At 21.9% G+C, this 12,741-nt stretch overlaps 1 protein-coding gene across 1 annotated transcript; it reads left to right on the top strand.

Annotated features, from left to right (window-relative positions):
* Positions 1 to 2,641: 2,641 nt before the first annotated feature.
* On the top strand, positions 2,642 to 5,236 carry F5B22DRAFT_639613 (uncharacterized protein; the record flags this gene model as incomplete). The annotated part of the gene is made up of 4 exons (XM_047977738.1): positions 2,642 to 2,664; positions 4,162 to 4,327; positions 4,433 to 4,758; positions 5,188 to 5,236. The coding sequence occupies 4 exons, from the start codon at positions 2,642 to 2,644 to the stop codon at positions 5,234 to 5,236; spliced, it is 564 nt and encodes a 187-aa protein (XP_047826119.1).
* Between the last annotated feature and the right edge of the window lie 7,505 nt (positions 5,237 to 12,741).

Here is a 12,741-nt window from a genome sequence, read left to right as displayed (position 1 = left end):
TTTTAAGGGGGATATTAATTTTATTATTATATTAAATAGCAATTTTCCTAATATTATATTTATCCTATAACGCATCTCCCACTTGACCTGGCCACCCAATTGACCTGACCACCCCCCCAGCCCATACAAAAAACGTCGGTGCACTAATCACGTGATAATTTAATAACTTTACGAATATTGGTCGTATAAAATAATAAAATATACCATTAGATTCGTAATAAAAAGAGCTATTCAACGGTACCTCTCACTAATTTATAGAACTTAGATTAGGGAGTTATTAAGCAATACGCTAAAGTAAGCGTTAAAATAAACCTTACCTAGCGCCCTTTTAGCGTATTGCTTAATATCTCGCTTAATAAATTTTATAAAAAATAGTAAAGAATACCGCTGGATTCCTTATTAAATAACGGATCTAATGGTACTAATTATTAAATCGTACGATTAGTATTCGTAAAGTTATTATAGATTGAAACATTGGATTTTTATATAGGTTAGGGGGGTGGCCAGCTCAATTGGGTGGCCAGGTTAAGTGGGAGATGCGTTATATTAATAATAATATATAAATTGTTTAATGTTTTAAATAAGTTATTATATATTATTTATACCTATTTTTTAAATTTTTTTTAATTATTTATTACTTTTTTAACTTATTATTAAACTTAAATATATATAACTTTAAATAGCTTAAAGTATATATATAAGATTTTATTAAATTTATTAAAAAATACCCTTTAATTTAATATTAGCTTTAGTTATATTTTTAACCGTTAAATTATATATTTAGCTTATTATTTATTTAAATTTAGTTTTAACTTATTAAATATTAAGGGTTTCCCTTTTTAATTTTTCCTAATGCATCTCCCACTTAACCTGGCCACCTAATTAACCTGGCCACATTTTTAACCTTTATATATGCATTTAAAAATATCTTAATAACTATTTATACGATTAATTTAAATTAATCTAAATTTAAATCGTTAAATGTTTTTATAACATTTTTATAAGTTTATATATTATAGCTAAGTTTACTATAAGCTTTATAACGCTAGGTACAAGTTTCCTTCCTTTTCGTATAACAATTATTTTAATATATAATATGATTTTTTACTTTAAAAATACCCTATACCTTTATTTAATCCTTAATATCTTTAATAATAAAAGATCTTTTATTTTATAATCTAATTCTTTTCATATAATAATGTTTATTAAACTTATAATTTACTTTATAAAAGCTTTTAACCTTTCTCTTTAATAATATAAAATAATATATAATATTAGTTATATTATATATAATTTAGCTTAACCTTTTAATAATAAATGTAGGAAAGTTATTTTAATGTTATATAATCCTTTATTTAATATATTTAAAAAGGGAATTAACTTTAGTTAAGTTATTTAAAGTTATAATTATATAAGGATTAAGTAGTATTAGGGATAAAGGATTAATTTAAAGTATAATTAAATAATTTAATTAATTAATAATATAATCTAAATTATATAATATTAAACCTATTTTTTTAAATCCCCCTTATACGTTATTTAAAATAATTGCTTCGTTAAATATATAGAAAAATATAATTATAAAATCTTCCTTTTAAATATAGGTAATATATATCTATATAAAGCCTTTAATTTATTTTCCGTATAATTGTTTTAAAGGGTTAAATATTCTAATATTAAGTAGTTAAAAGCAATAAAAGGAATGGGGAAGTATATAAAGGGTAATAATATTATTTTCTTTATAATACAATTTAAATTTATATAAATAATAGCTTTTATAACTATTAAAAAGGAAAAGGCAATAATATCCTTTTATATAAAGCTTTATATATTTATTAAAATATTTAATTTAATTTATAGCTTATTTATTTATTATTTAATTATTTTTTATAGTTATAATTTTTTAATTATTTAATATATTATTATTTTTATATTAAGGTATAAGGTAGTTTTTCCTTATTAAAATAATATATAATAGAATAATTTAATTATATAATAAAATTATTTAAATAATTGTAAACTATTTTAAATTGCTTAATTAAATAGCTTATAGTTTTTATTTATATTTAATTAAAGTTATAACTATTTTAAATATAATTTTATTTATTATAAACCTAGTTTTATTAAAGTTATAAATATTTTTTTTAAATGCTATTTTTATTTATTATCTTTTATATAAAGATAAATTAAATATAGTATTCAATTAAATTTTTATTTAATACCTATTAATAATTAATTTTTTAATTAAAATATATTTAAATATTTAAAGTTTATTATATAAAGTTTAACGTCCAGTTTTTTTTAATTAGCTTTTAACCCTATAATACTATTAATTAATTAGCTATATTTCTTATATAACTATATAAAGGCGGAAATAATTTTACTATAAGATTAAAGATATATTATATGATTAATTATTTTTTATTTGGAGTTAATCGGGCTTTTGGAGGTAGTATTTTATTTATTAATTTAAAACCTTTCGTTTAAAGGGCAAATGTTATATAAGGAACATTATAAATAGTAGCAACGTATTAAATAAATAATTTTGGGTTTCGTTTAATAGCTTAAAATGTAAACTATAGGTTGCTTTCTTTATAAAGGGTTTCTATAATTATTAATGGAGAAATAAGGGATTTTTTTCATGTGCGTACAAAGGTCAAAAATGTAGCCAGGTTAATTAGGTGGCCAGGTCAAGTGGAAGATGCGTTATATTTAATAATATATTATTAATAATTTAATATTAATATTATAATATTAAGTTTTTATATAATAGGTAAATTTAATATAATCTTTAAATTTATTTAAGGGGTTAATAATAAAGAAAAAAGGTTTAATAAGGTTAAAAGGGTTATAATTAATATTAAAATTTAAATTATTATTAATTAAGTTTATTTAAATAAGGTTTAAAATATTAATAAAGTAATAACTTATTAATTATTATTTATTTATATTTAAATAAGTATTATTTTTTATTATTTAAAATTTATTTATTAATATAATTTTTAAAGTTAAAACTTTAATATAGGTTTACTTTATTATATTTATTTATTATTATATTAAATTTTAATATACTTTATATTTAGTATTTTTTTATTTAAATTCCTTTATTAATATATTTACGTTTTTTTTTAAAGCAATAATTTAAGATATTATATCTATTATATAAAGTAATAGCTATTAAAAAAACTATTAAAACTATTTTAAAGCATTTATAAATCTTTATAATATATTTTTTAAAGTTATAACATTTAAATTTAAATTTTATAAAGTTATTATAATTATTAAATAGCTATTAATAATATTAATAATTATATACCTATATATAAGGAGTTCCGTTAAAATAGGAATATTAGGAATTAAAGGTTCTAATTTTATAACGTTTTAAAGGTAAGTTTAAAGTATTTATATAAACTAATTTTTAAGGAAGGATATTATTTATTTTTTAAGTATAATAAACTATTATAATATTATTTAACTATAATTTTATATATTTATTCTATTATTATATAAGAAGGGAAGTTTTAATTTTTACCCCTTATTCCCTTTCCTAATGTTATATATAATATTCCTTGGTCCGTGCTATATATCGGAAATTAGGCTTCCTTAGTTCCGTAACAGAACCTCAACTTTGTTTTATAAGAATAAAAGATAGGTACGATTAGGTTGATAATGTCTACACTATGTCACTAGTTTTTCCATGTATAAAGAAGACGATTTCATAGAATCCCCATCCAACTTGATGATTGGTAGTCCAGAATGGTTACGGTAGATTTTAACAAATGTATTGTTGAACTTTAAAGGACTTAAAAAGGTTTGCTCTTTGTTAATTAGGTCGATTATCTGAACAGAGCTCAATTTCAACCCTATTGCATCAATCAAACAATTCCATTATGTCTCATCAACAACGCAAAGGACGACATAAACTAGATAAAATAAAGCAACAAAGCAATTTTCTCTATTCATCTGAGCTTTTAGGTATTAATAAATTTGCATTTTCGAAATTCAAGCAACTTCTCTACCATCACACAGCTTACACAGCAAGCAACCACTACAACACACTTTCCAACTTCAACGAAGGCCGCAATCAATCCCCCTACCAAAAAGCAAACTCAGCCGTTCAGTTTATCATTTTAAGATATGCCAAGATATTTAGCAAGTAAGCTTCTCTTATGGCCATCAAAACAAATGCTGGTGGTTAAAGTCTCGCTTCTGCCTATTCGCAGGGGAGGAAGCTGAACGCTTTCACACAACATACCTGCTCTTTTCTCGTAATGGAAACAAATGTCCGCGTTGCAAGATCGGTCAACAAATCAAGCGCGAAGGTAAGGTGATAAAGCATAAAGAGTTCCGTCGACAAATTGAAGAATGGTACACCGAGACCGCTGACGCAAAGCAGAAGGATAACACCAAGCAATTCGAATCCGAGGCTTAGGCAGCTTGCGCTAACCTCACCAAGGATAAAATCGCCGAACTACAGCGTCAGATCAAAGAGCACATCGCCTTCTATCTCAACGAAGATAAGGTAAAGCCAAATGCAAAAATTGTCTTAATGCTTACCATTGTTGGGTTGCCTAAGGTCTTCAACCATAAGGAATTACTCGCACACTTCGCTTCCCTCTACTTCAAGAAAAGCGACACAGACGGAAAGCTAGTGGGCTGGGAGAAGAATAGGCTTTTTAGCATTGTTCGTAGCGCCGGATTGGAGCGCACTCTCAAAGCTAACTTAAAGTTTATAGGGATTGCTTCACATCCCCGCAAGTAAAAGGCCCAGGGTGAAGAAAGGCAATTATCTCTTACCACTTAGATCTTAGATAGCTTACCGATAGGTGCCAAATTACCCCGCACCATTATCTAGAAGAAGAACGCGTCGGGTTTACTACTCCAACATATTACCTCAAGTAAAACCAGTCAATATAGATTGCTATTACACAATCTTACAGGTCTAGCGTAGCCCTCTTTAATTTTACATACTCCTACGTTATAAATAAATCATTCCAATTTACTACCAGTTTTTTATACTCTTATATATAATATATATATTAAGTATATATTGCTAAATAATGGTTAAAATAAGTAAATAATTATTCATAATTCCTATAAATTATAATAACCCCGCCATTCTCAACTCTAAAGTCAAGGCACGCCTACCTTAAATTTATACTATATATAATAGATGTAAAATGATAGCATAACCATTCAGGTTAACGCCACCACTCATCAGGTTGTACCTACATAGCTCTAATAGGTAAGGAAGGGAAGGGTAGCTAAGACCATAATGCCCGGCATAATCACCGTCTTTCAAGATAGGTAGCCTTGGATTTCTTGAGACACTCACCGTACGCGTCGTATCACACTCAATTTTGGATTTAAAATCATACCTAGCTTAAAATGGTCATACAGCAAAAAGAAAGCATCGAAGCAAAGGTATTTTTTAAAAGATACGGCTTAAAACATTATAGTTGTCTTAGTTATTAAAGATAGTCGCTAAGACAACTTTCGCGCCCGGAACAGTCTCGGTATTAAAATAAATGAATATTATAACTTTTAAGAAATATTAAAATCCTGAGACAATTTATAAAGTTGGTAACAGTTTCTATGACTGTCTCCCCCGACCCCTACTACGTATGGTATATATGTAAGTACCTAGTATATATCTATCCACATTACTTACATCAAGCCTCAGGAGCACCAGCGGTTTTTAATACCTTGCTTGTTGAAGGTGTTATAACAGGTTCTACTTAAGTAAGACCCCGCAACCCTGAAAACCAAGATCACCCCTGCTGATATAATCGCCAGTTTAATCAAGTGCTGCAGCTCCTAATATTTCTTCTGTAATTTCACGTTCAATTGGATGTAGAATTGCATTTGACAATAGAATTGAACGGGATTTATTTATATATAATGCGTAGTCCTACCCTTCTTTCTGCTCAAGTCCCAAGCCAATCCATTGTTTAATGTATCATTCACCATGCCCTGCCCTCTTGTTCACTAGTCTTATGTAGGATTCTCAGGTTAAAGTCCCTTCATCCTTTGGCGTTAGACTGATAATATGTTTAGTGCGACTGCAGCTATGGCCCAAATGATGGGCTTAATCGGTATTGCGTTTTATACGTTCATCGCCGTTGCATAACTTGTCCATGGGGTATTATCTCGACAACACTGTCAGAAAGGGAAGGCGGTGATACTTGCGTTCCACATACTGGAATGCTAGGAATCTGTATATAAAACCTTCATCCAGCCAAATAACTATATTATAACTTAGACTTTTAAATAATCTAATAGAATTATATATATTACTTTTAATAGGTTATAAGCCCAAATATTTATTTAAGCGTATCTTTAACTATTAAAGGTTAAAATTATACTTTATCTTTAACCCTTTATTATTTACGAATATAAAATAACGATACATGTTAAAATTCCACTTTATCGATCTTATAGACAAAGATTACGTTAAAATATTACTACTTCAAATGATAGTTAATAAAGCTAAGTTTTAAAGGTTAATTTAAAGAATTTTTAACCTATTAATTCCTTAAAATAAATAAAGGTTAAGCAAATTATATATAACTAGCTATTTAAAAATCCTTAACTTAACCTCCTTTTTTTAATAATTATAGGAATAATTATAATTATATTATTAAATATTTATTATAACCTTTATAATTAGGTATAATTTTAAATATTTAATATTATTTATTTTTTAAATATTTAAACTTTTTCTTATTTTATATATAAAGTTTTAATATAGCTTAAATACCTTTTTAATTAAAAAAATATAAATAATTAAAATATTAATTTAAGTTTAAATTATATTAATTAATTATCCTTATCTTTATTATTATTATTAAAGGCATTTAAAGTTTCTTTTTACCCCTTAATGCTTAATAATTAAAATCTTTTTAACTATAAAGTTAATATTTTATTTAATTATTAAACTTTAAAACTAATTACCTTAAAGGACCTTTTTATTAACTTTAACGCCCCCCTTTTTAATATTAATTTTTAAATTAAAGATCTTAATTTAAATTTACCCTTTATTTTAATTAAAGATTTTTAAGGTAACTATTTTATAAATCCTTTCCTATTAAACGCCTTTTTAAAAGATTTATATTAATAATATATTATAATATTAAACTTTAAAAAAAAGATTAATTAAAAATTATTAACCGTTACTTAACCCTATATTATAAAACCCCTTATAACTATTAACCCATTTATTAAACTAATTAAGCTAACCTTATTAACTACTATTACATTATTTATAATATTAATAATTAACTAAAATATTATTAAATAATATTAAAGAGTTTAAAAAGGTAGCCCTTTTTAATAGCTTAAAATAATAGCTAAAGTGGAGCTAAAATATATAAAAAAAACTTAATATAAATAGGTTTATTTAAATGTTATTAGGAAGGCTTTATAAAGTAGCCCTTTAATAAAAAGAAAAAGAAAATAAAAAAACCTTCCTCGTTAAAAAGGATAAATGGTTTAAAAAACGTAATATAATTAACGTTACAATTTAAAACAAACTATTATAAAACACCTATTAATAAATTTAACCTATACTAATAAAGCCCTTTAATATACTTACTTTATTATAAAATAAATTATATTAAAACTATAAACCTAAAGGAAAGGTTTAATTTATATAATATTATTAATAATAAAAAGAAATAATGTTTAAATTTATTAATAGTATTATTTAATTTATTATTATATTATAATAAATTTAAATAAATATAATTAAACTTAATCCAACTTTAATTTAGCTATATTTATATATTATTAAAAAATTTATTAATAGTTTTAAATTTAAATTTAACTTTTTTTTAATAACTTAAAAAATTAATACCTTTAAAATTTTAATTATTAATATAGCTAAAATTATAATATAAATAATAATTACCTTAAAAAAGGTAACTAATATAGCATTATACTTTAAATAAGGTTAAAAGGAATAAATAATATAAACTGCCCTTTTAACCATTAAAGTTAATCTTTTTTCATTTAAATAATAACTTAATAATAAAAGGAAGGTATATCCTAACTATAATAAAATACATTCTCCTTTTTATTTTATAGCTTACCTTAAGTTTAAACCTTTAAATTAGGATAAGGATATATATTTATAATAAATAAAATAGTATAAAAATAAAGTAAAGAAATTTAAAGGGGATAAAGATATAAAGAGGGAAAGAAAAGTAAACTTTATTATACTTTTTATATCTTTTTAAGGATTATTATAAACCTTATTTATTATTAAATCTTTTAAATATATTATCTTTATAGCTTATTTATTATTAATAAATTAACCTATTTTTATTAACTTTACTAATATTATATTTAGCTTAATATCTTTAATATTTAAAGGATTTATATAAAAGTTACCTTAAGGTAATACCTTTTAAAATAAACCTAACGTTAAAGATATTAATATTAAAGCTATAAAAAAACTTTTAAATAATATATTTAAGGATAATCGCTTAAAAGAAGTTATAGGAGCCTTATTTATTATTATTAATAAAAATCGAGCTAATAGCTTTATAAAAGTATTAAAAATAATATTAATTATTAATAATAATATTAGCATTTTTATATTTTTAAACCTAATTAGCTTTATTAACTTATATATTATACCATGCCCTATAACTATTAAAATTAATAAATTAATAATATAATTAACCTAATGTAAAAATTATACCTTTACTAATATAATTAATAAAATAAAAAAACCCATTATATTAAGGAATGTAATTTATTATTTAATAATTAATATAAACTTAATCTTTATATTATATTTTATAGAACTTAATATTAAATTCCTTTTTTAAAGCAATAAAGCTTACGCTTTAAAGGGGGATAATATATTTTTAAAAGGTACGGAATATAATAGCTTATATATAATTAATTAACCTAAGTTAAATATTAAGGCTACTATTATTGCTTTTATTACTTATTCCTTCTTTAATTTTAAACTTATATTATAATATAAATATTTTAAATATATTAATAAATCCTTAATTAAAAAATTAATAAACGCTGGATATATTAAGCCTTAAAAACCAACCTATATATATAAACATTATATTTAAATTAAAATAAAGGAAATACCTTACTTAGGAAAGTTTTAATAAAGCACTTACCTATTAAAATTACTATACGTTAATATTATAAATATTCCTAAAGTAATATTTAAAAATTATAAGGGCTTTATATACATTGCTATTATATATTATAATTTTATAAAAATAATATAGGTACTATTGCTTAAAAGTAAAGGAAAATTTACCTAAGCCTTTAAATCTTTCCTCGAACATTATAAACGCCCTAAATAAAGGTATTATATACTTATACTTAATAAAGCTAAAAAAAATACTAATAGAAAACTTAAATATATATATTAAAGTTAAGGAATTTAAATATTATTTATTACTATAGGGTAACATTAATAAAGTAATATTTATAAAAGAACAATAGGAATATATAAATCTATTATAATTCTTATAATAATATAAGCTATAAATAACGAAATACTATAGAAATATTAACCTATTATTATTTAAATAGCTTATTATATAATAATATACTAGTTTAATAATTAATTTAAAATATTATTATATAAAAAATAGTATAAATAAAGGCCTACCTATAATTATATAATAATAATAGAAATTAATAAAAAATATTTTTAATTAAATAAAAAGGGATTAATATTTATTAAATAAACCTTATTTTATAAAATGTTAAGCTATTAGAATTAAAGTTCCTATAATTATATAATCCTTTTAAAAAGTAAAAGGGTTATAAATATTAATAATATAAGCTTTTTTTAAAAGATCTTTTACCCTTTACCTAATTTAACTAAAATGGTTAATAAAAAAAAGCAGGTTTAATAAAACCTTAAAAATAAAACTATAGGAAACTTTAAAAAACTAAACGTAATAAAAGAATAAAAGTTTAAAAGTTTTCCTTATACCGGATTAAAAGACTATATATTAATTTAAAAAAAAAAAGATTAAACCTTATTATAATAAATACTATACTAAATATTATATTAATTATTATATTAATTATTACTTTATACATTATATTTAAAGCTTTAATAAATGGATCTTTTAATAAAACTATTAAAAACTTTAATAATATTTTAAAGCTAAATAATAATAATAACCTTAATTATTAAAAAACATTATTTAATAATACTTAAGATTTTATATTAATACTACTTAATGTAAAGGTATTATTTAAAAAGTAGGTTAATAAACTTAAATAGAATAAGTTAGGAAAAATAGTTAAATATAAGGTTAAATAAATAATTAAAGGATTTAAATAAAGAAATAATATAAATTATAATAAAACGTTTACCTTTATAATAAAACCTAACGCATCTCCCACTTGACCTGGCCACCCAATTGAGCTGGCCACCCCCTTAACCTATATAAAATCCTATTATTTCAATCTATTATAACTTTACGAATACTGATCGTACGATTTAATAATTAGTACCTTTAAATCCGTTAGTTAAAGGGGAATCCAGAGGTATTTTTTACTATTTCTTACAAAATTTATTAAGCGAGATATTAAGCAATACGCTAATGGGGCGCTAAGCAAGGATTAATTTAGCGCTTACTTTAGCGTATTGCTTAATAACTCCGCGAATATAAGTCGTAAGAATTGATAAAGGGTACCGTTAAATAGCTCTTTTTATTACGAATCTAATAGTATATTTTATTATTTTATACGATTAATATTCGCAGAGTTATTAAATTATCACGTGATTAACGCACCGACGTTATTTGTATGGGCTAGGGGGGTGGCCAGCTCAATTGGGTGGCCAGGTCAAGTGGGAGATGCGTTATAAGCTATAAAATATTATTTATAATTATTATTATTTTAAATTTTAAAATCTATTAAATAAATATAAAAATAACATTTCTATATAAAAAAGTATTAAAGGATATTTTTATTAAATAATTATTAAAGTTTATAAAGGACCTAAATATAGTTTATAAATTTAAAAAGGCCCTTTATAAATTTAAATAGGTACCCTATATATAATATAAAACGTTAGTTATATTTTTAAAAAGCTTTAAATTTAATAGTTTAAATTTAAACATTAAAGTTTTTACTTAAGGAAATTACTATATTGTTATATATATTAATATTCTTTTAATTATTGGACCTAAAATGTTAAAAATTATAAAGATTAAATAAATATTAAGTAATAAATTCCAAATAAGCAACCTAAGCCTTATAAAATACTATTTAAAAATAGTTATTAAATAAAACTATAAGGTATATACTTTAAAGCTATTATAAAAAGCTTACTTAAAAAAAATATTTATAAAATTTAAATTTTAAAATTTAAATAAGTTAAAATATTAAAGATTAAAGCTAACCTATACTCCTGTATTTATTAAAATAAAAGTATTTAAAAATAACTTTATTTTAAATTTAAACGATTAAAAATAATATTAAAGGGCTATAAGCTTATTAATATATATAATATTAAATACTTAACCTAATATAACATTTACTATCTTTAAATATAATAGGTATATAGTTAAACTTAATACTTCTTATATTAAAGCGGTAAAATAAATATTTAAATACTTTAACTTTATAATTAATTTAAAACTAATATATAAAGAAAGTAAAATTAAGCTATAAAGCTTTATTAATTTAAATTAAAAAGTATATAAAGAAACTTATTAATTAATTTTAAGATATATATTTAATTTAAAAAATAATATTATTAATTAAAGCTTAAAAAGGTAGCTAATAATTTTATTATTCTTATTTAAAGCTAAATTAAAAGGGTAAACCTAAGCTATTAAGGAAATTATTTAAATATAAAAACTATTAGCTAAATTAAATATTAATTTAAATAACATACCTATAATTATTTATAATAATAATTAAAAAGCAATTTTAACTTTATATAATTTATTATTATATAGTAAAGGGAAATAACGCATCTCCCACTTGACCTGGCCACCCCCTAGCCCATACAAAAAACGTCGGTGCGCTAATCACGTGATAATTTAATAACTTTACGAATATTGGTCGTATAGAATAATAAAATATACCATTAGATTCGTAATAAAGAGAGCTATTTAACGGTACCCTTTATCAATTCTTACGACTTATATTCGCGGAGTTATTAAGCAATACGCTAAAGTAAGCGCTAAAATGATCCTTGCCTAGCGCCCTTTTAGCGTATTGCTTAATATCTTGCTTAATAAATTTTATAAAAAATAGTAAAAAATACCGCTGGATTCCTTATTAAATAACGGATCTAATGGTATTAATTATTTTATTATAGGCCCAATATTGGTTAAGTTATTACAGATTGAAACATTGGACTTTTATATAGGTTAAGGGGGTGGCCAGCTTAATTGGGTGGCCAGGTCAAGTGGGAGATGCGTTATATATTAATTTAAAATTAATAATATTAAAAATAAATTACCGCCGAAGAAGTTAATTTTAAATATATTTTAACTATTAATTAAATAATAAATAGGCTAATAAAAGTATTATTAAAGTTAATCTTTAAAAAGTTTAAAAAATTATTAAGTTTAAAATAAATAATAAAGCTAAAATGGTTTATATATAAAGTTAAGTAAAAATTCTATATTAAAATTAATTTAAGTTAAAATACTTTTATTATTATATTTTTTAATAATAATAAATAATATAAAAATTATTTTTATAATTTAAAAATATAAAATTTAAATT

Source organism: Xylaria bambusicola, assembly GCF_022495145.1.
Source record: "Xylaria bambusicola strain CBS 139988 unplaced genomic scaffold F5B22scaffold_66, whole genome shotgun sequence".
Classification (NCBI taxonomy): domain Eukaryota; kingdom Fungi; phylum Ascomycota; class Sordariomycetes; order Xylariales; family Xylariaceae; genus Xylaria; species Xylaria bambusicola.
Note: the sequence above shows the minus strand (reverse complement) of the source record. Positions and strands in the feature narration are given on the sequence as shown.